The 27,911-nt window shown below is 49.5% G+C and overlaps 2 protein-coding genes across 3 annotated transcripts in view; one reads left to right on the top strand and one right to left on the bottom strand.

Annotated features, from left to right (window-relative positions):
• LOC118076294 (unconventional myosin-Ie) overlaps positions 1–7,614 on the top strand; it is a 42,820-nt gene extending 35,206 nt beyond the window's left edge. Inside the window, exons 23-28 of the mRNA XM_035098944.3 lie at positions 949–1,095; positions 2,074–2,231; positions 2,739–2,819; positions 4,187–4,379; positions 5,156–5,337; positions 6,570–7,614. Coding sequence (XP_034954835.3) covers positions 949–1,095; positions 2,074–2,231; positions 2,739–2,819; positions 4,187–4,379; positions 5,156–5,337; positions 6,570–6,646 — 838 coding nt within the window. The 3' untranslated portion in view covers positions 6,647–7,614. The remainder of the gene's footprint in view (positions 1–948; positions 1,096–2,073; positions 2,232–2,738; positions 2,820–4,186; positions 4,380–5,155; positions 5,338–6,569) is intronic.
• Positions 7,615–10,981: 3,367 nt separating this feature from the next.
• Positions 10,982–27,911, bottom strand: part of ZNF687 (zinc finger protein 687) — a 30,499-nt gene continuing 13,569 nt past the window's right edge. For both annotated transcript variants that reach the window (XM_035098942.3, XM_088659821.1), the window contains exons 2-9: positions 22,641–24,847; positions 21,424–21,602; positions 19,455–19,631; positions 17,909–18,071; positions 15,891–16,211; positions 15,242–15,354; positions 14,343–14,484; positions 10,982–13,810 (exon numbers count right to left, since the gene is read on the bottom strand). In XM_035098942.3, the coding sequence (XP_034954833.3) occupies positions 13,343–13,810; positions 14,343–14,484; positions 15,242–15,354; positions 15,891–16,211; positions 17,909–18,071; positions 19,455–19,631; positions 21,424–21,602; positions 22,641–24,847 (3,770 nt within the window). In that variant the 3' untranslated portion in view covers positions 10,982–13,342. The remainder of the gene's footprint in view (positions 13,811–14,342; positions 14,485–15,241; positions 15,355–15,890; positions 16,212–17,908; positions 18,072–19,454; positions 19,632–21,423; positions 21,603–22,640; positions 24,848–27,911) is intronic.

A 27,911-nucleotide genomic window follows, 5' to 3' on the forward strand; every position in this document is an offset into this window, starting at 1 on the left:
GTGAGGGACAACGACAACAGGCTGTGTGTGTGTCTGGGAGTTGTGGGGAGGCCGGAGTATAGGAGCTCCTCCTTCCATACTGAACAGGGGTGGCCCTCCAAGACTCACTGGAATGAATGGACACGTGGGCACGTTGATTTCATTGGGTCTGTTCTGAGTGTTACTGGCCACATTCACACCACTTATCTAAAGAGCTGTGATGCCCCCAGAAACAGTCATGGCTTCCCCCAAAGGCTCCTGGGAGATGTAGTTTAAAGGTGATGAGAATTGATAGGAGACACCCCACTATTCCTCCTACAGAGCTACAATTCCCCGAGGGGTTTAACAATCAATCCCTCTTCCTGGGGGATTCTGGGAATTGTAGCTCCGTGAAGGGAACAGCACCCTTAACAAAACGACAGCTCCCAGAATCCTTCAGGGGAAGCCATGACAGTTTAAAGTGGGAATCACCGTGCTTTAAATGTGATGGCGGCCTGACTCTGGCCTGAATGCGCCCTTGATGTTGATAACATTCTTAAGGCTTATTTGTTTCCAGCCGTTTCTTAGTATTAGTATTTTAAAATTGGCGTAACCCACCCTGGGGTGTTACGGTGAAACCGAAATAAGAATAATATAGTTCCAGGATCGGAGGCAATTTGCCGGATATCAGTTGGTGGGAATCGCAAGAAGGGAGAGTGCTGCTGAGTTTGGGTCCTGCTTGCGGACTTGGCCCCCTGGGAGGACAGGATTGCTGGACTAGGTGGCCTAGCTACAGGGCTCTCCTGGTGTTATGATGGAACCTCCAGTCCAGAGGCAGTCTACCTCGATTCCTAGGTTCTTAGGGGCGTTTGGGACACTGTAAGAACAGGGTGCTGGGCCTGATCCAGCTGCAGCAGGCAGGACTGTCCTTTGGCTTTTTAAAGTCCTTACTCTCTCTCTCTCTCTCTCCCCTGTATTCTCTCGCCCAAGCACCTTGCAGGACGACTTCATCATCATCCACGAGCCCCAATACGACAGCGTCCTGGAGTCCGTCTTCAAGACGGAGCTTCTGAGCCTGCTCTACAAGCGCTATGAGGAGAGGACCCAGAAGCAGCTGCCAGTCAAGTTCAGCAACCAGTGAGTAGCTGCACAGCTCTCTTGAAAATATTGGTCCTGTGGGTTTGGACAAGGTGGGGCCAGGTCGCCCGAGTCTCCACTTTCAGCGGGGAGCCTCCGAGAATGACAGCACAAAGGTGAGAGGGAGCCCTCACCTGTGGGTTTTGCTTATGGGGCTCTAAGATAGACTGTGCCTGGGTGTGGAGGTTTCTGTGGAACTATGACAACCCACCACTGAAGTCCCGCAACTGCTTTTCTGGGTGATGCAGAAAGGTTGGGGGGGTCTACTTTTAACTCCTTGGAGGGAGGGAGGGAGGGAGGGAGGGAGGGAGGGAGGGATTAAAATACAAACATTCCGTTTGATCCAGGAGAGGGATTGTTCGAAATAAGCCCTGCAAATGGAATATGGGCCAGAGGAACTCATTGCTACTATGACTGTGTGTATTCTTAGCCTGTGGTCCATGGTGATTCTAAGCACACTTCTAACCATGAGAAGTAAATTCCATTACAGTCAGACTTTCATGTAAAATGATTAAGGAATAGGCTGTAAGTCAGTTCCGTTAATGTTTTATTCAGTATTTGTATTATTGAAATTGTAGCATTTGATGTTATATTGTAAATCACTTCGAGGATTTTGTTTTTGTTTTTTAAAAATGTTTTTTTATTTATTACACACACACACACACACACACACACACACACACACAGTAACAAACAATGTAAACAAGGTGCTTGGGTGAGATAATATAATGTAATAAGCAAATTTGGTTTTTATTTATTTATTTAACGTTTTTTAATCCTACCCTTTCTCCAAAGGAATTCAGGGTGACGTGTGCGGTTCATGCAAACCCACCCCCCATGTTATCCTCACAAACAACCCTGTGAGGATGAAATATAGCGGGTGGTCCAAGGTCACCCAGTGACAGCTATCTTTTAATGTATATCGTTTTCTCATCTCTCCCTCTCTCTATCTCTGTGTTTTTCTCTCCGCTGCCCCAGGCTGGAGTTCAAGGTAAAGAAAGACGGGTGGGGCCCCTGGGGGGCCGCCGGATCCCGTCAGATCCAGTTCCAGATCTGCCAGGGGGACTTGACTCTCCTGCGCAACAACGGCAAAGTGCTGGTCGTCAGCATTGGGCCTGGCTTGCCCCGCAACGCCCGTGAGTCTGGGGAGATTTTGCGGGGTGAAGGTTATTGTTCCCAAGAGGAGAGGACCTGCGGAGGGGAGGGAATAGCCATAGACCCTGATCAAGATATTACTTAATGGATCTAAGTCAACAAGACAGTCCTTTAGTTATTTTATTTATGTCCTTTAAATTTCCCCCAGAGAACCCCAAAATACATTCTGAAAACCTGTATTCCCCCACAATTTATAGCATTGTGCCTTTGCAAAACACACTCTTATTAAGTGACCCACCAGAAACCTTTGGAACTGGTATTTCAAATGCGTTATTTCAACCCTATATCTCCCATTTTGCGTTGATGATATCGGGATGCAACATCTGCCGGCTCAAGGTCTTTTGGGGTGTGGATTGCCCTCCGACGAGCTTTTGAGTCGGACGGAACTGAGGGCGTCCTTAAGGGCTGCTCCCCCATGCTGGGTGGGTTTCTAGGGGATCAGAGCCAGCTCCCCTCGGATAGCTGATGGTGGGACCCTCCGATTTCAGGACCTACCCGGAAAGACACCAGGAAGAGTCGCAGCCTGGGAAGGGGAGCCTCACCAGGCTGGAATGCCCCGAACACAACAGGTAAAAAATGTTTTCCTTGCGGTGGGGGGAGGTCTTGTCTAAGATGGGGAATAGAGGCAGGATTGGAGGAATTCAATCCCCCCCATGGGCTTCCAAGAACATGAGAAGCTACTGGCAATAGGGGGTTGGGCTGGATGTCCTTTTAAGATCCCATTCTGTATCCTTGTATGAGGCCATTCTGTTGGTTCATCCTGTTCTGCATCATCTCCTCTTCCGGGGATCAGGCCAGGTGGGGAGGGGGATTCTCCCAGAGTCCCACTTGTGGCCTCTTCCCAGCCTTGGCGTGCTGGATGTCCTGGGTTCGATTTCAGGCAGCTCCCGATTTTAAAAAAGGCCAGGTTAGGAGAGCTGGCTGGATCCCAGGAGGGTGTTTTCTTCCCGAGACCCTCCCAGACAACCTCAGGAGAAGACACCTTTATTGTATGCCAAGTTACAGGTGAAACTCGGGAAATTAGAATATCGTTGAAAAGTGCATTTATTTCAGTAATGCAACTTAGTATTTTTTCTTTTTCTTTTAATTTTTACAAATGCTTTCTTTTGGAAATTCCACGGTAATAAAACAAACAGTTACAATAATACAAAAATAAACATCACTATTACATTTCATTAATTACATTCCATTTATAATTGACCCGCCTAACGACAAATAATTACAATTACAACATATAAAGGTTTGACATATCTTGCTTTGCGTGTCATGCATCTATCTCATATATTGGTTTCACCTTTTAAGTAGCATTGTTGAAATAAATGCACTTTTCGACGATATTCTAATTTTCCGAGTTTCACTTGTAGAACAGCCCAGGTCAACCTGGCGCTTCCTCCAGATCGGGCTAAACTACAGCTTCCATTACCATCTCTGACCATTGGTCCTGCTGGCTGCCAAGAGCCCCACCAGCATCTGAAGGGCAGCTGTTTGGGGAAGGTTGTGTTACAGGGGATGCTTGGGCTGTTTGCGCTGAGGATATTCCAGAGCGGATGCTCAAGAATTCAGGAAGACGTGGAGCAAACTCAAGGTCCTCCTAACACCCGAAACATTTGGGGTGGAGGGGGGTGGTGGTTACAAATGAGCAACCCAGCTAGATGGGCGGGGTATAAATAGTACAATAATGATAATAATTAATGTGCTCAGGAACTGTGGAGAGGAATCTTCCCAAGCTGCTGGGAACTTTTATCTGTTTTTGGTGGTTGCAACTTTCTGCATGTTTTAAAAAAGCATCGTTGTGCAGTACATCCTTAACAATTTTATTGTTTTGTGAACAAGCTTTGATGGTTGTTTACAATCAAGCGGTGCGTGGATTTTATGAAATAACCAACCAACCAAACGGCGGCCCACTCTCTCACTTTTCTTCCCCCCCCCCCGGCAGGGTCAAAGTGGGGCAACCGCGGGGGTGGCGGTGTGGGGACCAGGCCCCCCTACCAGCAGCGCCTTTCAATGACCAGGCAGGTCAGCATGGAGCAGCCCAGTTTGCCCCGCCAAGGGGCCAGCCCCAGGGCCAAAGTCCTGCCGACTCAACTCAACCTGGATTTTATGAACGTCCCGGACCAAGGCGTGGCTGGGTGAGCGAGCTGAGTAGACTGTAGTTTGAGGTCGCACCTTCCTGGTGCCAGACCGAGACTTTGCTTCTCTCTCCTGCACTCTGGATTACAGAACTAAATCTTCTCTTAGGACTTTCCTTCCTTCTCTGATTTTCATGCTCATTGCCTTCAACTCCTTTGAGCTTTGCCAAAACAGTTTTAAGGTGACCAGTAGGCTGCAAAACACACACCACCCCAAAACCAGAAAGCATATTGCCTTACAAGCTCAGCACTTTGCTATGTAGCTCAGGTCTTTTCTGTGTTTTCTTACTTGCTGGGCCATGAAAGGAGCCAGCTTAAACAATAAACAGTCCATTAACTTGCGTATTTCATTGTATTAAGGACTCTCGTTTAGGCCAGGAAACCTGCAGCTGTGTCATAATCTCGCTGATGGGTCTGAAGGAGGTTGGACTATATGTGGTCCCTTTAGCCTAATCCAGATTTCCAAGTTGCTCTTAGGTCCTTATGGAACCTCCAGGTCCAGAGGCAGTCTATCGAGATTCCTAAATTCTAAATGGCATTTGGCCACCGTGAGAACAGGATGATGGCCTGATCCGGAAGGCTCTTCTTAAGTTCTCAGGAGTTGTAGCTCAATCACGTCTGGAGGGCCAAAGGCTCTCCCCCCACCCCACCAGCTTAGGAAGAGGAATTTTCTTTCTGGCCAAGGTTGGGATGTGGCAGATCATTCCAGCAGAATAAGGTGGGAAAGGAGAACTTCCATTTGCTCCAATCCAGACTCTGACCTCTCTTTTCTCCAGCCTCCAGAGGCGCCTGTCCAAGGAAGCCAAGCCCATCCCGGGAGGAGGCCGCGCCAAGCCCAAACCGAAACCGAAACCTCAGCCATGCCTCCCCCGGTGCAGGGCCCTGTATGCCTACGACGCTCAAGACACAGATGAGCTCAGCTTCAATGCCAACGAGTTCATTGAAATAATCAAGGAAGGTAAGCTTTCAGGGGTCTTTTCTTGGTGCAGTGTATGTGTTGAATGTACCGTTTCCCTGCCCAAGCCCTAGGTTCAGCGGCTGAGTTCAGCGGCTGTTGTCCATGATAACTACTGGAGCCTCCAGGTTCAGGAGCAGTCCAGCTCAGAGCCACATCCAGAAACAAGATGGCAGATGAGACGGACCCACTCCTGTATTTTTTAAATAAGATCTATCCATTTTTCATAGGGGGACGCAGGTGGCGCTGTGGGTTAAACCACTGAGCCTAGGGCTTGCTGATAAGAAGGTCGGCGGTTCGAATCCCCGCGACGGGGTGAGCTCCTGTTGCTCAGTCCCAGCTTCTGCCAACCTAGCAGTTCGAAAGCACGTCAAAGTGCAAGTAGATAAATAGGTACCGCTACAGTGGGAAGGTAAACGGCGTTTCCATGTGCTGCTCTGGTTTCGCCAGAAGCGGCTTTGTCATGCTGGCCACATGACCTGGAAGCTGTACGGCAGCTCCCTCGGGCAATAACGCGAGATGAGCGCCGCAACCCCAGAGTCGGTCACAACTGGACCTAATGGTCAGGGGTCCCTTTACCTTTACTTTTCTTAGAGATCCGGAGGGCACCACATTAGCCAGCCCTGGCTTATTCGTTTACTTCAACAATTTGTATGCCACTTAATTGCCGGGGGTTGGAATAGATGACCCTTTGGGTGCCTTCCAGCTCTACATTTCTATCAATTACAGGTGTTGTGCAATAAACTTAATAGGAGAGAAGATCAGAAATGACTTTAAATGCCTGCTGAAAATTTTTAAAAGGCGACTTTTTGAGACAGTGGGGGCTGTCTAATCTCAGACAGAAGGTTCACAAAATGTGGCTTCCGCAGTAATGAATGCCTGGTGCCTGGCTGGATCTATCAATTGTAGATGATGATTGGCTACAGTTTTTATCATCCCTGCCCCTGCGTTAAGTGGAGGTGATGGGAACTATGGCCCAAAAACATTTGGAGCTCCTCATGTTTGTTATCCCTATTGTAAGCTCTCGGAGGCAGGTGGAACCTCTGTGTGCAGGGGCAGTCTAGCTGAGTACCAGGTGCAATAAGCAGCAGGTGGGAGTGTGAATGTTCTGCTTCTGGTGTCATCTGCTGGCTCCTTCTGGGACATTAGGGAGCTGTACGGGACTGACTTCCGGTCTGGTGCAGCAGAGCTCTTCCAATATCTAAGCTCCTGCCTCTTATTCCGCCTGTTTGCAGACCCTTCTGGCTGGTGGCAGGGCCGCATCCGTGGCAAAGAAGGCTTGTTCCCGTGGAACTACGTGGAGAAAATCTGAGGCGGGCGGAAAACTCTCAGCGTTCTCTTTCTAGACTGCCCCCCCCCTCTACCAGCTGCTGTGGACTTTGCAGGCTAGAGAGGGAATTTTGGCCAGCAAAAGGAGCTGCTTCGTGGCTGGGGGACACCTGCCTTCTCTCTTCCATTGCACAAGGACAAGGGGTCTGTGTGTTTATTTTATATATATAAGTGGCTGCCTTGAAAGCCATGACAATGCCAGCATGGCTGAACTTTGAAATCAAGAGCGGGGTGGGAAAGCGCAGGTCTCCCTTTTTACCCCTCCAGTGGAAGGCGTTTTGTCCGTGAAAACAGGCAGAGGTTTTGGTTTCATGGGCATTTAAGCAGGAATGGGACCACAGAACCTGCGTGTGAAATAAATTATGTACATCAGGAACCCTTTTCTGGAAATGGGGTTTTGTTTGGAGATGTGTGGGTGAAAATGTGGATCACCGAATCCTCAGCAAAGGCCCTGCCCTACACCCCTGCAGTGCAGTCCCCACACATTTCCCAAATGGAGGGGGGGTGCGTGGAATGGGTGGGGGTGGGGCATTTCATTGGATCTACTTTGGGAACCAGAGCAGGTACAAATTCCAAGAAGCTTTGGCGGGTAAATTGCGAAAGCGTCTTGGAAGGACACATTGCCAAAGGGCTCCTGCACCTTTTAACAGCTGAGAAAGGAATTTTCGGCAGGTGTGGTGTGAAGCGAGGACTGCACAGGCTGGAATTACCTGTTCTAAAAGTGCAGGAACACTGTCGTCTTTTTGTCCCCATCTGGCTACCTTAGAAGGGTCTCCCTAATTGGGAGTTGCAAAGACTGGAATGACTTTGTGGTTGCAGTGCTCAAAGTTGTAGAGAAAGGTAGTCTATGAGTTACATTTATTCGTTTATCTACATTAATTTTTGCTCTCTTTGGCCAAAATGGCTCCCAGGGCAGCTTACGTATGATCCATAAAAGCAAGGCAGCTATGACAGAGGGTGTCTACCTGGGTCTTCTGTTTTCAGAGGCTGCATGTGGAGAATCCTGGAGTGTGTGTGTGTGTGTGTGTGTGTGTGTGTGTGTGTGTGTGTACAGTTGCCCTCATGCCCTGCTGGTGGGCACATGATGGCAATTTTTCTAGCCATTGTGGCAAACAGGGGAGTGCACTTGATGGACGTTTGATCTGACCCAGAAGGACTCCTTAAGTGGAAAAAGAGGGGGGGGGATGCATACTGGGAGCAAATGCCTACACTGGGACCGTCATGATTTAAAAGACACATAATCACAGACAGGACAAAATCATGGATTGGAGGGAGCAAGGGGGTCCCCTCTTGAGAGATTTTGCCCACTAAGATGTCTCTTGGCTCTGTTTTTCCCTTGCTGGAAAATAAAGCCTTTAGTATTAGTGAGCCTTAAATAATAAAATACTTCCTACCCCAGACAGGAGGACTCAATCAGAGGTGACAGGCCCACAAAGAGGTGGGAGCCCTCTGCAAAGCCGCTTGGGTGCCACACGGATGTTCTCCATGAGCCAGGTTTAGCTCCAAATTACACGTTTCCTTTTTGAGACTTCCTTCGACGTCAGGACAGGGTTTATTACTCAGCCAAAGCCACAAATGATGAGCTGGGTTAGTTCACAGGACAAAGCAGGTGGCAAGGTATCGTTTTACAGTCCTGGCCCGTTTGCAGCCACCCTGGGATGGCAAAGAAGTGTATTGCCTCTGAACTGCCACGTCCAGATTTGCAAGTTTTATTGCTCGCAATTTTTTGCTGAGATACAGGACTTTAAAGAAAGCTCTTTCGCAAAACTGCAGCTGGCATCGCAGCCTCATGAAAAGCAATGACAGGATATTTCTTTCTCGCTCCCCCTCTCTCTGTGGAAGGAAGGAGCAACGGTAAAATCAAAGCACCAGGGATTAATTTCAATTAAGACCAGGTCCGGAGAGGGGTTAAACCACTAGAAGTTTTTAATTGCATTATCAGTACAGTGAAATGAGTTAACCTGAGAGACTTTTTCAGTGACCAATTTTTTTTAATGTACTGTAGCATAATATTCAGTTCACAGTCGTGACCCCCCTGAATCTCCCATGACCCTCCGTAATTTTTGACCTGCTAGAAAACAAATATACAGAATTCAGAGTCTTCTTTTTTGTTTTTTAAAAAAGCCCACAAGATATACCTAAAGGCACTGAAGTGCGTGCAAGGTAAGAAAAGAAAAGGGGGGGGGAGAGAAGGTTTGGAAGTCAATCTTCAATAATTACAAAGCAATCGATTCTCTTCCGTAACCCCTAAAACGGTAAGAAAGTTCTATGAAACATCATTTACACTTTCAGCTATTTTTTAAAAAAAACTTTTTTCTTTAAATTAAAAGGGGGGGGGGGGTAAATGAGTTAAGTAGGTGTTTAACAGAGACAAGAAGTTGCCTAAAATAAATGAACACATTTTACTTAGGATGAGGAGGAGTGGGACTGGGGAGAAGCATCAGGGGCTTCTGCTGAATAGTTAGGAAGCTGAGTTCATCATCCAAGACTCATGGGAAGGAACTAAACAGTACTGATCTTCCTCCTCCTCCTCCTCCTCCTCACCCTCAATTCTGCTCTGGTGAAGCAGCTCATTTCCAAAAAGCATCCCTACATAATGGTAGAGTGGATATGGTTTGTTTTTTTAAAAAAGTCATTATGAGGACTGTAATCACGTAGCTGATGTTACAGAAGTTCTGTAGGGAAAAAAAGTGAATTTATTGACTGGCTCCCTCTCCAACCCTTATGTTGGATCTTCACTGCATTTCCCAAGCTGGACTTGAGGAGACAAATAAGACGGGACAGAATCCCATGTCCCTCCTAAGGTGGAAATCACACCTCTCAAATCTGCACCCAGCAGGATTGTGCAAAGTACCACTGAATACCTGGGGCTTTGAGTGTGCAGCTGTTGCACCACAGACAACCCACACTTCGCTAACTGCTAAGCCTCTCTTGCTTAGGATCCCATTGGGTGCAGCAGGACTGACTTACATGCAGATTCAAGAGTGGGGTTGATACCCATTGCGGAAGATTGCCAAAACCAGTTCTGGTGCTAAGGGAGAAAAAGGCATTAAAAGCAGATGGGGGTGGGGGGCAGGGGGGGCATTTGAACGCAGAGTGCTCTGCTCATCCTGCCCACAGAATCTCAACTTCTACAATTCCACTGCCAAAGGAGGAGGAGGAGATGGGGAGAACCAGATGGAGCCCAGTTCTATGAAGAACAATATTTCCTTCTTAAGCAAGTGTGAACACAGTAATAAAAAGCATCCATTTCTCTGGCCTATGCTCTTGCCTGTGATGCGTTACGGTTGGGGTTAAAAAAGTTAAAACAGTCTAAAGATCAACTTTCAGCCACCCTTCTCTGGCCCAGAGATGGGAAGCTGGTGCCGCTCCAGATATTTAGCTACGCAGCTTACTGTCTGAATAGCCCTATGGTCAAAAGGCGCCAGAGGCCTAAGGCAGGCAGATGTCGTGAACTACAACTCCCATCAGCCCCCAGCCATCTGGAGGGTGCTAGGTTGGCAAAGGTTGTTCTAGAGCAGGGGTCCCCAGACTTACCCGGCTTTGGGCCGGAGGGCAGGGGAGTGCGTGCGCAGCGGGCCGAAGGGCGGGGGAGTGTGCGCCCATGCGCATGCGCGCACACACTTACTGGCGCGGTGGCGCGCTTCCAGGTCGGAAAAATCGCCAAAAATCATTTGTGCGTATGCGTATGAGCCTCCCCCAACCCAGAAGTGCACTGAAAATGACCTCTTCTGGGTCGGGAGAGGCCCATACGCATGCGCACAAACAATTTTTGGCGATTTTTCCGACCTGGAAGCGCGCCACCGCGCTGTGCGCCGTAAGAGCGGGCGGCAGCAGGGGTCGTCACGGGCCGGATTGGGAGGCCAATTGGGCCGCATCTGGCCCGCAGGCCATAGTCTGGGGACCCCTGTTCTAGAGCAGTGTTTCCCCAAGTGTGGTACCTGGCCCCCACCAGAGGTATGTGAAAGGGTTTCAAAGGGTACACAAGATTTTTTTTCTTTTACTTTAGCATACCGAAGGTTTTTTTTAAAGCTGCAAAAAAAAAAAACAATTCAAAGATTAAAAACATTATTATTAAAACTACACCCAAATTATCTTCTCCCGAGAAGGGATAAGCCAGGAAAACGAAACTCTCAGGAGGGGAGTGCGATTATTTTAAGTTTGTGAAACAGTGACCTAGACAGGCCACAGGCAACTCCTCCCTGCTCTAACCATTTGACAAAACTGAAAAGGGCCTCCCTCTTTTCTATCTCTCCCCAAAATGAATTTAATGGATGTGCAAACTAATATTTTCAGAAACAGGAAATTACAACACTCATTACCTTTTTCTTTTTTCTTTTTAGTTAAAAAGTGTATGTTAACAGATTTGTTTAAAGGACACGCGCTTGGTTAATAAGCATTAGTGACGAGTCAAAGACAAATAAAGAAAATCCAAGTTACTAAAATAATCACTTGTGCACGTTATTATTATTTTTTTAAAAGAGATCTACGAAACTCCCTTCCATGGTTTCCTTTTAGACAAAGCACAAAAGTACCCCCCCTTTACCTTTACACATGATCTGATTGTGGGAGCGGGGGGGGGGGGTTTAAAGCACAGAACTGCCGCTTCCCAAACCTTTACTGAAATATGAAGCTAAAAGCTCAACGTTTGTTAGAATAAAGAGGCAGCATTGTGTGCTGTTTTCTTGGTCACAAAACCTCGGAATGATCATCTACAGAAGGGACTTAAAGTTCATTCTGGAGGCAGTGGTTTTTTTTTGAGGTGGCAGGTGAGGGCAGACACTCAAGACCATGATATAGACAAACACCCCCTTTGGCAGTGAAGTTTGTCAATACAAGATTAATGCAGCTGATCCAACCGCCAGGGGGCGCTGGCATACCATTAAGTGTCGACAGATAGGATGGGGAGGTGTGTTATATATTTGCACAAAGGTTTGATTTGTTTGCTTTAAATACGGGTCACTGACCTTAATCAAGAGATTGACTGATTGACTGGACTGTCGCCATCGTAAAAATTCTCTCCTGAGAGAGCCCCACTGAAATTGGACACCAGCGGTGGAAGGGCACAGGCCCCCAAAGTCCCAGTGAATTGAGGACAGGGTCAAGCAATGCCTTCCTAACCCTTTTGCAATTAAGGGCAGAAATGGGGCACCAGCATTTTATGCAAGGGGGGGGGAGTGTGCAAACGTTTGAATCCCCCAGCTACTCGTGTCCGTATCCTTCCACCTGGGTAGGTCTGTTGCCACTCAGACATGTATCTGGTCACTACAGCTGCCTTTTCGTTTTCTGCTCAGGGGAGGCAATATTAGCCATCCCCCTCTGCCTCCTGTCCACACCTCCCCATAAATGGATTTTCCTGGCCACCAAATATTAGGAAGTTATCGCTGTGGACCCGTTTTGAACCTTCTGGAGGTTCCCACCACCACCCTTCAGCTGACACACAAACACACAGAGCCTCATCTGCCTCCTAACCCCCGTTTTCATTCTCCGTTCAGCCACTTGGGAAAAGCTGGAAGAGGTGGCACGTAGTTTGGCAGGCAGGTTTGGGATGCGGGGGGCAATGGCTGCTGACCGAGTGCCCATTGTAACAGTGATGGAGAAGCCTCTGCCCAACTCCCAGCAGCCAACATGCCTCGTGCTCAGGGTTGACGGTGGGAGTTGGAGACTGGCCCCACAGATAACCCCCATTCCTGGTCTGGATTGTCATCAACACAACACACACTGTGAGCCAAACACCAATAACATTGGGGGTTTGTTTGCTTTTTAAAACCCTGCCCCTTGGAATGGCTTGGAAAGGGTAGCGCTAACACACAAAAAAGGAGTCAGTATTATGATCAGCAGTGAAGGAGGGCGGAGGGAAACGTCGTGCTTCGGAGAAGCGGAACAATTGACCCATGATTCCGACTGAGAAGGGCGAGGGGAGAACAGAGGCACTAACCTGTAGCTAATTGCGACTTCCGGTCCTGCAGCTGCGAACATGATTTTATATATATATAAAAAAATGACGACAAAACAGGAAAGGTGAAGCTGAAACGAATCCCTCTTTTCGAGGAGGGAAGAGAAGAACTAAAACCCAGGAAGCTTTTGGAAATCCTGGAGGGGAGAAAAGAGGGTGCTGGAAAGAGTGGGAGGGGGCAAAATCAGAGGGGAGGGAGGGAGGGGGCAACGCAACGGGGTCATGCACTGGGATGGGTTAGTGCCCCTGTGCACGGAGGAGGAGGAGGAAAGGCAGAAGGGGAGCATCGCGAGGCTTCGCCTGCCTTTTCCAGTGATCAGCAAGCAAAGCTGACGGGAAGGTCTTCTCAGCAAGGGCAAGGCAGGCACCCCGGCGCACAGCAGCCTTAATCCACTGGGGCTCGGAGTCCCATTCCTCAGCACCACCGGATGTAATGTAATGTTTCTCCCTTGCCTTCTGCCCCATGGTATAACCCCAAGCTGAAGGAGTTAAAAAAACACACAGTAACAAGACACCCCACAACCGAGGTCCCAAGCCAACAGCAGAGACAGCTGCTTATAAATAAGGCTCCTCGCCCCCCCTTCACAATCACAGCTTATTAAGTGAGGCATGGGGAGGGGGGTATACCACTGCTCCCACCCAGACCTCGGGGCGCTGATCAACCTCCGACCGCTGTCCCTGGGTGGCAGAGGGGCAAGGCAGAGCCTCCTGTGCACACACTCCCTAGTTCTCTGCCCCCACGTTCTGCCGGGCTTTGATGAAGGCCATTCCGTGGGTGCGGAAATGAGTCTTGAGGTTGAGCTGGGTGTCGAAGCCCTTGCCACAGACGGTGCAGGAGAGCTTCCCCTCTTCGGCTGGCGGGGACGCTTCCTCGGGGTCGCCCCCCCGGGGGCTGGAGCCGCCGGCATCGCCCGACCCCCGCTTCTTCTTGTGGGTGATGAAGCGGTGGCGGTTGAGGGAGACCTGAGAGGTGAAGCAGAGCCCACACTCACGACACTGGTGGGCGCTTTCCCCTGTCCTGTGCTGGGGGATGTGTTCCTGGAAGTCGGCCGCCGAGCATGCCACGTAGCCACACTTGCGGCAGTGGAACTTCCGGTCGCCCCTGGGGGTCTTCGAAGGCGGGGTGGTGCTGTCCGGCTCCTCGCTGCATGAGTCCCCTTCGTCGGAGAGCTTCCGCTTCCGGCCAGACGCCTGTGGGGGGGTGGAAGTGTTTATTTTTTTTAAAAAAAAGGCTTGGTGTCTAGCATGCTGTAGGACTGATCCTGCCAGCCATGCAAGCAAGAATGACATCATGAGCATCTTTGCTTCTCAGTGGATAAAAACCAAGAGGCAGTGGCATGGTTCTAGTCCTCAGGGCTGGGCAAAGGGGTGGTGGGGTAGACCTGGGGAGGTGTGTGGCAAAGATTCTGGATGCAGAGAGGAACTGAACCCTACTTGGCAGTACACCCCTGACCACGTGCAACAGCAGGGATCATAAGAGTTTGCAAATTAAGAGTTACATTTACAAGCCCATGGTCCATGTAGCTCAGCACTGCCTGCAGTGAGTGGCAGTGGCTCTCCAGAGTTTCAGACAGGGGGTCTCCCCTGCATGCCAGACAATGGCTCAGTCACTGAAGAATCCGCCCTCCCTTAAAAGAAAAGCAAGATTCTAGTCCTCAAGCAGGAAAATAGCAAGATGGGAAGTGGTTTTGCATCGTGTCAGACATCTGCCGCCGCCCCGTACCTGAGAGTTCCTGGCACCCATGCGGGTGATCTGCACCTCCTGGCTGCGGGTCTCGTCCGTCACCTTGATGCCATGACGCACCTCAATGTGTTTCTCAAGGATGAGGCGGCTGCTGAAGGTCCGCTTGCCTTCCGTGCAGTACCTGGGGTAGGAGGAAAGGGGGAGCAGTGAGAAGCCAGTAGAGGTGGTGTCCCGGCCTGGAAGGGGAAAGGAGGTAGGTTTATATCTTGATTTTATTCTGTGAACCGCCCTGAGCCTCTCGGGTATAGGGTGGTATATAAATTCAATAAATAAAAATAATAGAAGGCTGTTCTGGACAGTGGTGGCTGCATTACAAAGTGCTTCAGAAGCAGGCTGGGAAGAGATGTGCAAAGCTCAAGAGTGCAGACGAGGAGCCTCTGTTCCCCTTACAAGATCTAGATCTGTAAGTTTATTGGGGCAGGGCCTGGCACTCTCAGCATCATCTGCCACCCCATTGTGTGTTCTGTACTTTTCGTCAGGACTCCTGTGAGGGCATTTCACAATTCTGCACAAGTTATGGGATTCACCTCGGGGTGCTGAAAAGTCTTGACTTACTTCCAAAATAAGTTTATTGTCTTCAGGACATGGTAGGAATATCTCCAGCGGCCTCCACTCCACCCCTTCCCTCTGCAGTCAACCCTTGGCAAAAATTACCTTGAAATCATCTAAAATCTTACTACCATGGGCAGCTGAATCAATTCCACAGAAGCAAACACAAACACATACTGCCTGATTTTACAGCAGAGGGCGCAACAGACCCACACGAAAGATGGAGTGCGTGGACACACACACACACACACACACACACACACACACACACACACACTGCCTGACTCGCCAACCAGCCCAGAGGCCAGGAGGATGGGCTCCTTCCGTACCGGCAGGGGTAGACACGTTTGATGCCTTCGTGGTTCACCCGGACGTGTCTCCGGAGGCTGGGGTAGGAGCAGAAGGATCTCTCACACAGGTGGCATGGGAACTTCTTTACGCACTGTGGGGGTGGGGGCAGGGGGCCACAGAGAAGAGAAGAGAAAGAAACTCAGGTCAAAAGCGAGTTACTGCTCCCAAAGTACCCCAAAGCCTCCACCCCAAAGCCTCTAAACCCGGCATCTGCAAAGGCAATCTTTTTTTGCTGCAATTCTTCCCTCTGGTTCCATCCCACTCCCTGTAAGCTCTTGGAGGGGCAGAGACCTGCCTTGTACCTGATTCAGTACAGTGTAAAGGGGGAGAGGAGAGTTGTGACCCTTTCGAGGTATCCCCAAGCCCCTTTATTATCCTTCGATGTCTTTTGAGTTTTAGACTGTAAGCCTCCAGGGGGCAGAGACCTTTTGTTCTTAGCAAAGCACACAGAGGGGCATGACATTATAGAAATGAATAAGTTTCCTCGGCAATGAAGTTCTGTCCCTTCTGCCACTCAAGGTACTTCTCATCCCCTGCTCCCTGGGCCTTTTAAAACCAGAGATGCTGGTGACAGCCCCCCCCCCTCCCTTGCCATCACCCCACTGCCGCCCGTGGCTCCTCCCTCACCTTCCCGTGGATCTTCTTCATGTGCAGGACATACTCGTCCCGCTCCGGGAACCAGGAATGGCAGATCCCGCAGGTGCAGCCGTTGCTCCGGGAGCGCCCTCCCCCCTCCGACTTGCGCTGGAAGCGGCCCCGCTTGCTCTTCCGCAGCTCCGGGGAGCTGGGCGGCTCCTCGTCTTCCGAAGAAGACGACGGCGACTCCGAGAGCTTGGAGACGGGCGGTGGGGGCTCCTCTTCGGCCGGCTCCTGCTTGGGGGTGAGCGGGGCAGCAACTGGCTTCTTGGCGGCGGGGTCCTCTTTGGGTTTCTGGGGCTGGTGGGTGCTCTGGCGCCGGGAGGGAAGGAGGGGCAAAGGGTTCAGAGAAGGGCAACAAAAACCACTGAGGGGATGGAGTGGATCCCCTATGAAGAATGGTGGCAGCTTTCTAGGACTTTTCAGTTTGGAGTCAAGGTGAGTTAAGGGGTGAAATGACAGAATAGAATAGAATGGAATGGAATGGAATGGAATAGAAATTTATTCGCCAAGTACTTACATACTTGGAATTTGCTTTGGCTAATTTTACAATGTAAATGTACTTTATACAAAATATTTGTTAAATATCTGTGTGAGGATCGGAGTGTGCAGAACACTATTTCAAACAAAGAGGAGCCACTCCGACCGCGCCTGGAGCTTTTGCCTTCTGTCCCTGTAGTGACTTCAGAACAGGTTGAGGTTGTTGTTGGTGCCTCTGGCGCCAAGTGAATTGCTCTAGTTGATAATGCTTGACTTTGCTATAAAACTGATTCAGGTCATTTGCCAATTTTTGACTCTCCAGAGCAGAAGAATACGTTCTCTTATATTCAGTAAAAGAATATAAGAACATTTCTTATATTCAGAAATGTTCTGTAAATTCTTCCAAAGAGTAGCCGAGAAATGTTTGAGAATTGAGTCCGAATCATAGGTTCGTTTTGCCACTATAATCTCCTTCATCAGTGCGCTTATAAGAGATTCATAAAATTATGTACGGCATAGAGAAAGGTTTTCCTCCCTCTCTCGTAACACTAGACCTCAGGAACGTTCCAGTGAAGCTGAATGTTGGAAGATTCAGGACAGTCAAAAGAAAATAATTCTTCACAGAGCACATAGTTAAATTATAGAGCTCCCTCCCTCAGGAGGCTGTGATGGGCACTAACATGGATGGCTTCGAAAGAAGATTAGGCAAATTCATGGAGAAGAAGGGTATCAATGGCTACTAGTCCTGCTGACTGTGCTCTGCCTCCATGGTTAGGGACAGCAATGCTTCTGAATCCCAGCGGCTGTAAACAACAGGCGAGGGGAGAGGGCTCTTGTGCCTTAATCCTGTTTGTGGATCTAGTTGGCTACTGTGAGAACAGGTTGCTGGACCTAGATGGGCCACTGGCCTGATCCAGCAGGCTCTTCTCATGGTCTTGTGAGAAAGTGACTGGACTGGTCAACATCATTTCCCAGCTTCACTTCATGGATGGGCAGCAGGTGAGTGGAGGGGCTCTCTGCATGCAAGGCAGACGCCCTGCCAGCTGCACTGCTTTCCAAAAGTTAAGTCTCTCTTCTGAGACCTGAGCAGCTCTTGCTCACTCTTCCAACCTTATCTTTGTACACATGGGGACCAGTAATCCCCCCCCTCTTTTTTAATGAAAACTGCAGTGCTTGGGAGCCAGGATTTTGCAGCCAGCGGCCGTGAGGATTAGAAAGCTATGATTCTCAGGAACCTGAAAACAGCATCATATTCCTTTTCTGTGCTGCTGCTGTGGTACACTTCAACACACATGCAGTTTCCTGCCTAGAGCACTATTACCTAGAGGGCTGAAATAATTTCCTTCTCCCTGTCGGATTAATGGCTCATGCTACCCATTCCCAAAGTAAGTGAAAGAGACAACGGCTCCCTCAACCGAAAACAGCAAAAGTGGAACTAGACCAGGTGTGGGGAAACAGAAGTGAGAAATTACCGATCCCCCCTGTCCCCCCCCCAATTCTTCCCCCTTCTACCCCACAATGCCACTCACCTTCAGGTGCTCCAGCATCGTACGCTTCTGGGCGAAAAGAAGAGGGCAGTCTGGGCACTTGAAGACGCTCACCCTCTGGTTGAGCAGGTGCTGGTCGAAGTGGGAGGAGAGCAAGGGCTTGTGGGTAAAGACCGTGTCGCACATGGCACACTTGAAGATCATCCTGGAGAGGATGAAAGGAACAGGAGGGCTTTCAGAAAGGAACTGTCCTGCTCTGCAGCACAGCAGGAATCAGCCGGGGTGCAAGACAACATAAGAACCCAGGAGGTGCCTGCTGGGTCAGGCCAATGACCCATCTAGTCCTTCATCCTGTTCTCACAGTGGCTGAGCAGATGCCTCTTTTGGGAAACCCACAGGGAGGATTCAAGCAGAAGAGACCTCTCCCCTCCTGCAGCTTCCAGCAACTGGGATTCAGAAGCATCGCTGCCTCAAACTGGGGAGGCAAACGGGCAGCCTCTTCTCAGTGAATTTGTCTAATCCTCTTTCAAAGCCGTTCTAGGTTGGTGGCCATCAGTGCCTCCTGCGGGAGGGAGTTTCATCGTTTTAACTATGTGTTGAATGAACCAATGCTTCCTTTTATCCGTCCTGAATTGGGGTGTCGGACAAGGTGAGGTTCCGGCTGGAGGCAAGGCCCGGTTCAGGCTGTGCTCCGAGGAAACCCAGAGCTCTGAAGTCGCTCCAGCAATGGAGAAACTGAAACCGACAAGACCTTTTTATAGGAGTACCATCAGGCGCAGCCAAATTGTTAGGACCACCCGTGCCTCAATATGCTCTTTTGTTCAAAAGGGCCTGGGCTTCTCTAGGAGCCTCCCACGCCAGCAGAGGGAAGGAGGCTCAGGGCTTGCACACAACATGGCAAGGCCACATGTTTGGCCCAGGGCACCACTGTCCCCACCAACTCATCTGGCCGCACAGTCTCTGGGTCTGCATGCCCTTCCTGTTCAGGTTAAGAGTCTTTGCCTCTGCCACCTGACTCCTGGTCCCGAACAGGTTGGAGGGACTGGGGAATGCTTGTTCCTGTGGCTCAGAAGGCCAAGAAGCCCTGCTTCCACTATGGGAGAGTGGGGTGGGGTGTTATTGTGTTGTTTTGTTTTTGTTTAAAGTATTTACTTTGTGCTTTCATCCTGCATTTTTATGTTGAGAACTGCCCTGAGATCTCTTGGGCAAGATAATGTGACTAACAAATTTAATAAATTAAATTAAATTAATGCTTCTGAACATCAACTTCTGGAAGCCATGGGGCAGCAGAGTGCTGCTGTGCTTGGGTCCTGCTTCTGGGATTCTTATTAGGGCATCTGGTTGGCCACCCTGAGAACAGGATGCTGGATTGGATGGGCCCCCTTCTGGCCTGATCCAGCAGGGTTCTTCTTAGGTCTTCTTATGAAGATGATGGGGGTTAAAAGTCCAGCATCTGGAGGCCCAAAGGCCTCCTTCCGCTCTAGTCGTTTTTTGGACAGACACACAGGGTTGTGTCCCACACACAGTAGAGTCGTGCCCATTAATTTCAGTGGACATAACCCACCCACCCACAAACATGCCATCTCACTTGGACTGCTGGTTGCTGAAGCCTGGGTGCTGGGTGTAAATATGGGCATGAGCGCTGGGTGCTGACTTGAACGCCATCGGGCAGATGGGGCACTTGTGGAAAACCTCGCAGTGAGACGTCTGGATGTGGGACTTGATAGAGTTTACTCCGCCAAAGACGACTGAGCAGCTCGGGCACCTGAGGACGAGAACCGGGAGGTCTTACTGATCAATACGCCTATCACTTAAAACATTCCCTGGGCAGCTTACCAAAACAAAACAATGATTAAAACTGCAACATGTGATAATTAAAATCAACAATAAAGGTGTAAAAGGTTGCAGCCGATGCTCAGAGAAGACCTACTGAAATTAATAAATTGTTATTTATGCATGCCAATTTATATCCATTTTGATTAAACATTACGGTTAACGTATTATTACTTTTGGGCTGTTAGAATGTTTTGAACAGCTTTGGGCACCAAATTTGTAGAAAACGTAGTTTATAAATAAAATAATACAGTGGTACCTCTACTTACAAATGTTTCTATTTATGAATGGAGCTCCATCCGCCATCTTGGATGCGGTTTAGATAGGATTTTTTCTACTTACAAATTTTTAGATAGGGTTGCTTCGACTTACAAATTTTTTCTCCCAATGCATTCCTATGGGATTCGACTTACAATTTTTTTCTACTTACGAATGTGCGTTCGGAACGCATTAAATTCGTAAGTAGAGGTACCACTGTAATAACAACCTTCATTAACAACAATGGGTCTGCTCTGCATTGGAAAGACCCCAAAGGAAAACCTTCCTAGCAATGAGGTGGCAGCCTGGTTTCAAGACACACATAGTGAAGGAAAAAGTATTCATTTTCTTGCTGAAGAGACCACACAGAAGGTGGTACGTGAGTCTCTCTGGGGAGGCTGACTGAAAAGGGCCTCTCTTTGGGAGCTACCTGCTTTTCTTACTTGGTGGAAATGAACAGAGGAAGCTTTGGAGGGGAGAAGCGGGGCCATTCCATTGGACAGTAAAGTTGGAATCCCGAGTTAAGGACTGGCTGGAGAAGCCCTCCAAACAGTATCAAAAGTTCTCGCAACCTTCTCCAGGCTCCTGCGGCAGGGAAAAGTTCTTAAGGAAACAACCACTTCAAAGGCGATAAACTGGAAAATATGGTGTGATGGCAGCTGAGCCCTACTTCCTGAGTTCTACCTGGATGTTGGAGAAAGGGAAAAGGCCCATCCTGCCAGGTCCTGAACAGAAGAGATGGCTCTGCCTTCCTGCTCTCCCTTGACAAAAAGACAGAAGGGCCAGGGGGCACTGAGTGGAGATGATCTGAAGGCAAATGAGGCCTGGGCCTGGTAAGTGAATGGAAATAAATGATAATACAGTGGTACCTCGGTTTACGAACTTAATCCGTTCCAAATTAAACTGAATCTGTTCTTAAACTGAGGTAAAGTTCGCAAACTGGAACACTACTTCCGGTTTTGCAGAGTTCGTAAACCAAATAGTTCATAAACAGGACTGTTTATAAACCGAGGTACCACTGTAATAATAACAACAACTGGTGGCCACTTGGGAACCATATGTACAATGCCACCAGGTTCCATGATGGAAGAAAGGTGGGGCACTGGCATGAATAAATAAGTAAGGGGGTGGAGGAAAGAGCCAAAATATCGAGCCAGCATCTTAGGCTCCAATGCCACCCAGACATGGAACATACAATGATCAAAAATGGGAAGCGGGAACTACAGCAAAGCTTCCTTAATTCTCACGTCACCATTTTGACCTCCACTCCATGGATGCCCTGCTCTGAAATCAGGGATGAGTGGGGGAAAGGGCTCTCAGCTTGGTCCCGAGTTCAGATTCCTGCTTCAGCGGCCGAATCATTAAAACAGGAATCAACTTAATCCATGCTGGGTGACAGAGCTAAAAAAAAAATGGGAAAAAGAGACTGCCTTTCGGGTTTTCACTCACACTCAAGACACCCCTACCTGTAGCCTATCCTCCGGGAGAAATGGAGGCAGGCTTCCTTCAGGTGTGCCTCGAAGTTGGCCAAGAGGAAGTTCCCCCCGCACTCAGGGCAGACGTGAGGCGGGCGGTTCTTGTGCATACGCTGGTGGGCGCCGAAGCTGCACCGGTTGGGCATCATCATGGGGCAGGCGGTGCACACCTTTTGGAAGGAGCAAAAAGAAAGGTTAATTTATGTTGGATAAGGCAGGCAGGGGGAGGGAGGGAAGGTGTAACGAGTGCTAACTCTGCCCCTGGCAAGGAACCGCAGAAACTGTGCCCTGGAATCAGGGCTTTGCCAACGAAAGAATGGCAGCTCGGTGGCAGAGCACCTTGTTGCCTCCAGGTAGGTCTAGGACTGCTCTCTGCCTGAAACCCTGCAGAGCCGCTTCCAGAGAGCCAGTGTGGTGTAGTGGTTAAGAGCGGTAGACTCCTAATCTTGGGGAACCGGGTTCGCATCTCCGCTCCTCCACATGCAGCTGCTGGGTGACCTTGGGCTAGTCACACTTCTCTGAAGTCTCTCAGCCCCACCCACCTCACAGGGTGTTTGTTGTGGGGGAGGAAAGGAAAGGAGAATGTTAGCCGCTTTGAGAGTCCTTTGGGTAATGATAAAGCGGGATATCAAATCCAAACTCTTCTTCTTCTTCTGTAAGTGAGGACAATACTCAGCTGAAATGGGGAGGAAGACTCTCAACCTGACCTACCTCCCAGGGTTGTTGTGAGAAGATTGGGGGAGGGGAACCCACATACACCATCTTGCGCTCCTTGGAGGGAAAGGTGGGATCAAAATGATGGAGTCCAAGTGACACATAAATGTCACAAGGGCTATTACATGGATGTCACAAGGGCTATTACATGGAAGAGGGAGCAAGCTTGTTTTCTCCTGCTCTAGGGGGCAGGACTCAAACCAATGGCTTCAAGTTGCAAGAAAGGAGATTCTGACTAAAAATTTGGAAGAACTTTCTGACAGTGACAGCTGTTTGACAGTGGAAAGGTCTCCCTTGGAAGGTTGTGGACTTTCCTTCCTTGCAGGTTTTTAAGCTGAGGGTGGGTGGCCATCTGTCATGGATGCTTTAGCTGTGATTCCTACATCGCAAGGGGCTGGACTGGATGACTCTTGGGGTCCCTTCCAACTATGATTCTATGAAATGCCAATAATAGTAACAGAATACCACCCTGACAGCGTTGCTAGCGCCCTCACCGTGGAGGTGGAGGCGGAGGCTGTGGCTTGCTGGAAGTGGGCTGCGAGGCCGGCTTTGTCCTTGCAGGGCTCCTTGCACTCCAGGCACTGGCAGGAGTTGGTGGCGGCCTGCTCGGTGCTGCCATTCAAGGGGAGGACGGGCGGGTCGTGCGTGGCTGCCCCGCTGGCCGTGCCTTCTTGGGCGATGGTGGCCGCGGCCTTGCTGGCGTTCAGGGAGGCCAGGGAGGCCAGCGGGGTGATGTCGGGCTGCCCGATCATCTGGTCCAGCGCGATGGGGCGCATAACCAGGTGGGAACACTGCATGACCAGGCCCTTGTCCTTGTGCTCGCGGGCGTGGAGGAGCAGGCTGCACTTGTTGAAGAAGACCAGGCGCTTGGTGCAGTGGTTGCAGGTCACTTCGATGCGCATGCTGCGCCGATCGTAGTGTCGCGCTAGGCTCTTCTCCAGGGCGAAGGCGTCTCCGCACTCCAGGCACCGGTACCCGAGCGGCGGGAGGGTCAGGCTGGAGTCCGCCGGGGGCGCCAGGTTGGGCTTGTACATGGGCAGCAGATTCTTGCTGTTCAGGATCTTGTTGAAGGCCTCCACCAGGCTGGACTGGCTGCGGGAGATGACTGTGCCAGCCACGGTGGGCGAGGACTTCTGCGACTGCTGCATCACCACCACTGTGGTGCCGTTGACCTTCTGGCTGGCCCCGCCCGCCTGGGCCGCTGCTGCCACGACGCCAGCCTTGGGGAGGGCCTGCGGCACCAGGCTGACAATGTTCTTGGCCACGGCCTTGCTGGGCAGCACCACTGCCTTCTGCTGGGCCACGCTGGCAGCCATCAGCATGGCGCTGCTGGCGTTCTGGATGGTGGAGACAGGCAGCACCGTTCCTTTGATCTTGGTCCCGTCTCCCAGCTGCACACTGACCACTTTGGGCCCCTCCGCAACCTTCGCGGGGCTGGCGGCCACCGTTTTGGGGCTGGGGGGCTCCGTGGCGCCTCCTTCATTTTCCGCAGAGGCGTGGGGCACGGCTTCCTCGGCGGAAGCAGCCTCTTGTGAGTCGTGGTCCGAAGGTGGCTTGGCGGCTCCTGGCTCTGTGTCAGAGGAGACCCTGGTGACCGTCCTGGTGATGCTTCCGGTCGGAGTCTTGATGGTCTTGATCCTCACTTTCAGGGGCCGCGAAGAATTGGACGAGGGAGAACCAGCACTCTCGTCCTCGTCCTCTTCCTCGCTGGACGCATCTGGCGGGCACTGCACAGGCTTCTCGATGGGCTCCTCCTTCAGGGTCCCGCTGCTGGAATGTTTTGGGGAGGTGGAGGGCCCGGGGCTTGCTTCTGCCTCCGGAGGAGAGCTTTTGAAGAGTGAGTCCCCAGGGCTGGAGGGAGAGCGCTTGACTTCTGGGGTGCCGCGGGAGCTGACGCAGAGGTTTGCGTCTGAGCCTGGCCAGGGTGCTATGGGGGAACCGTCTGTAGGGTAGCAAACAGAACTGGGCTTCGGGCGGCCCAGTGGACTGGCCCCCCGGCAGGGCGTCTCGCAATCGGACTCCTGCTTGATGACTGGGGGCACCTGGGGAACAGCAGGGGTTGGAGGGAGGCCCACACCTCCACCGGCTGGGCATCCTTCAAAGGACTGTGGGAATGTTGGGGGGAGGGGCCCTGCGGCCTCCCCTGCCGACGGCTCGTGGCACTCCAGCGGGGGGACCGAAGAAAGCACGTGGGGCGGGGAGAGGGGACCCTTCTCCTTGGGCTTGCATTCTCGCGGCTGGTCGATGAGGTTGGCCTCCCCGTCCTCAGGAGGGTCGGGGCTGAAATGGGAAAAGATGTCGAGGCTTTTGGCCCCCTTTTCTTTCGGGGTCCAACACTCTCCGTTCGCGGTGGCCACCCCTTCTGTGGGGCGAGTGGGGGAGGAATGGAGCGCCTCAGGGGCAGAGAAGCCGTTCTGCAGCAGGCGTGGCCCGACAACGTGGCTGTCTTTGACGCGTCCGTCCACAGCCTCCAGCTGCTCGGGGCAGACGGTATTCTTCACTATGACGCTGACTGTGGTGATGTCAGCGTGAGGGAGGACGTGCTCAGGGACCACCGCCTCCACAGGGATGGGCTTGATGTGTGCCTCTGCCTCCTCGTGGATGGCCTCGTTGGTGTCGATGTCGGGAATGTCAAAAGCCGCCAGGAGGTCGTCAAAATCTGGGGTTTTCATGTCCCCCATGGCGAAGGATTCAGAAAGCTCTGGAAGGCAAGGAGGGAAAGGAAAACAGTTGCTCTTTCGTAGAAAGACAGGTACCCGTGTTTCTCATATCATACACGTCTTATATTTATTTTTTCCTCAAAAAAACACACTATGGCTTATTTTCAAGGGATGTCTTATTTTTTTCCTTCTCCTCCTGCCGCGGCCGGCATTGCTGCTGCACCTATCACTATGTCTTATTTTCGGGGTATGGCTTATATTCCTTGAATGCTTAACAATCCTGCTATGGCTTATTTTATGGGTATGTCTTAAAATATGAGAAACAGGGTAGCTCTCATGTTCAGAGACTTGGGTCCATCTAGCTCAGTAGTATTGTCTAAAACATTATTTCCCAAACTTGGGTCTCCAGCTGTTTTTTTGAACTACAATTCCTTTTCAATAAATAAATAAATAATCCCCCCCCCTAAGATTTATAGACATACAAATTACAAAAACACAAATCACATACATTTCTAGTACACATATATTTTACTTCCCTCTCCCCCCCCCCTTTGTGGTTTCTTTTTAGTTTCAATTTTCATACTGCATTTTCCACATGACTCCATTTTTAAGTTATTATTTAGTTCCTTTTAATAATATGTTTAACTGCTTGTTTTACGTTAACCCTGCCAATGAACTTCTTTGCATACATATGTTTTTCAAATATTCCACAAATTTCCTCCAATCTTTAAAATTTTCTTCTTCTTCTTCTTGGTTTCTTATTACACCCATTAACCTTGCCATTTCGGCATAATCCATTAATTTAATTAGCAACTCTTCCTTGGTTCCTACTACATCTTATTTTCATCTCTGGGCAAAAGCCATTCTACCTGCAGTTGCAGCATACATAAACAATTGTTTTTTTGGTCTTTTGGGATCTCAGTATTTAGAATCCCTAGGCGAAAAGCTTCTGGGTTAATTTTTTTTGTTTTTTAAAGATCTTAAAACACTTTCTCCAATTCCTTATAAATAATTTCCCATAAAGCTTTTCCTTTCTTACAGGAACACCACATATGGTAGGAAGTACCTTCTTTTTCTTTACATTTCCAGCATGTGTTTGATTTTGATTTACCCATTTTTGCCAATCTACTTGGAGTTAAATACCATCCGTACATCATTTTCATGTACCTATTCCGGCGTATAAGACAACTGGGCGCATAAGACGACCCCCAACTTTTCCAGTTAAAATATAGAGTTTGGGATATACTCGTCGTATAAGAAATACGACCCGTTGTATAAGACGACCCCTGACTTTTGAGAAGATTTTCCTGGGTTAAAAAGTAGTCTTATACGCAGGAATATACAGTAGTTTTCTTTCAGCATATAGCATGCTGTAAACTTTAGGTCTACATCCTACAACAGGCATCCCCAAACTGCGGCCCTCCAGATGTTTTGTCCTACAACTCCCATGATCTCTAGCTAACAGGACCAGTGGTTGGGGAAGATGGGAATTGTAGTCCAAAACATCTGGAGGGCCGAAGTTTGGGGATGCCTGTCCTACAACTTCTCCCATGCGGCCATTTCAATATTATGGCCTACCATTCCTATAATCCCTGACCACTGGTCCTGCTAGCTAGGGATGATGGGAGCTGTAGCTCCAAAACAGCTGGAGACCCATGTTTGGGAAATGCCGTTCTAAAAGAAAATATTCCATAAGCCGAAATAATTTCCATTTCTCCAAAAGGAAAAAGGCTTGGGAGAAAATCCTCCATTCAAATGTGTACCCCACCCCACCCCTGCCAGCAAGTTCTTTACGTCTCTACCTATGACAAGGCTCCCCACACACAAAATGGGACAATTTTAACATTCCCCACTACTTTGTAACCCCCCCCCCCCCGGACACATGACATGCCCAGTTCCCAGGCAAGTATGGTCCTAGGAAACACCATGCTAGCTAGATGGGGACACTGAGTCACTCCATTGGCACAGCAACACTTGGCGCCTCTTTCCCTTGAACTTTTTCCATCCCAGTTGGTCACTATAAAGACTTGTAACTACAGGTAAACTAAACTTGCACCTGAGCTTATTTTCTCCTCCTTCCCAATCCACGTTTCCTTTTGTGCTGTGACTTTTTCCAGATTGTGAGCCTGAGGGAGGGACTGTCTTCACATTGTTGTGTGGGGTTTGTTTTTAAGTGATTTGTAAACTACTATGCTGTAGTAAGCTTTTTTGGTTGAAGAGCCTTTTAAAAAAACACACAATTAAGAAGTTTTGGGGTAACCCAGTGAATGCTCCAAAACCTTCTCTAAGCTGTAATTAAATTGCTTCCTATAGTAGGGTTGGGTAGAACTTGTCATTAATATGCCACTGTTTGAGCATTTTATGTATTTTGCCCATTGATTTTAAATTGTCTGGTTTTAAAATGCTTTTATTGCATTTTATCTTGGTCAAATCGTTTTGAGAATTTTTCCTTGCATAAATCAACTGATAAATGTAATAAATAATAACAGTAGTAGATATAATAAGAAATAGCTACCGTACGTATGCATCAGTTTAGGCCTGGATGGGACACCGCTGGAAGAACCACATTGTTATGTATTAAGTTAACTGCAGTACTCCTTCTGGCCACCGTGGCTGCAGTTCTTACCCTGCCCACTGTGGCTGCAGTTCTCACTCAGGTCCACAACATGCAAATGAAGGATTGAGAGTGCTGTTCACAGATTGGGTAGCTAGGGGAAGTTTGTTACTGTTGCAACGTTACTGAGTACTACAGTATATAAGCCAGTTGGCTAAGATACTGTTCAGTCTGGACTCAGAGCTAGAATAAAGAGCTGGTTGTTTTGAGAGCTGTGTCTTCATCCTTCTTACCCACTATTCTACACACATAAATGGTTCTGAGCTGCCTCTTTTCAATAACTATGCAGGATATATTAATTACAAAAAGTACAATAGGCAGATAAGCAAAAAGCACTGAGCTTCAGGTACTCCCAGCTTTCAAACTTCCTACACAAAGAAATGTGAATTCTGCTTTCTTAATATCTGCGCATGTTTCGTTGAGCCAAATCACAGTGCTGCCTGTCCTGTCATGTGTGGCTGTTATCAGTTTGGCAGAAGTCACCCTTGCGC

Source organism: Zootoca vivipara, chromosome 16 (assembly GCF_965207765.1).
Source record: "Zootoca vivipara chromosome 16, rZooViv2.hap1.1, whole genome shotgun sequence".
In the NCBI taxonomy this organism is placed as follows: Eukaryota; Metazoa; Chordata; class Lepidosauria; order Squamata; family Lacertidae; genus Zootoca; species Zootoca vivipara.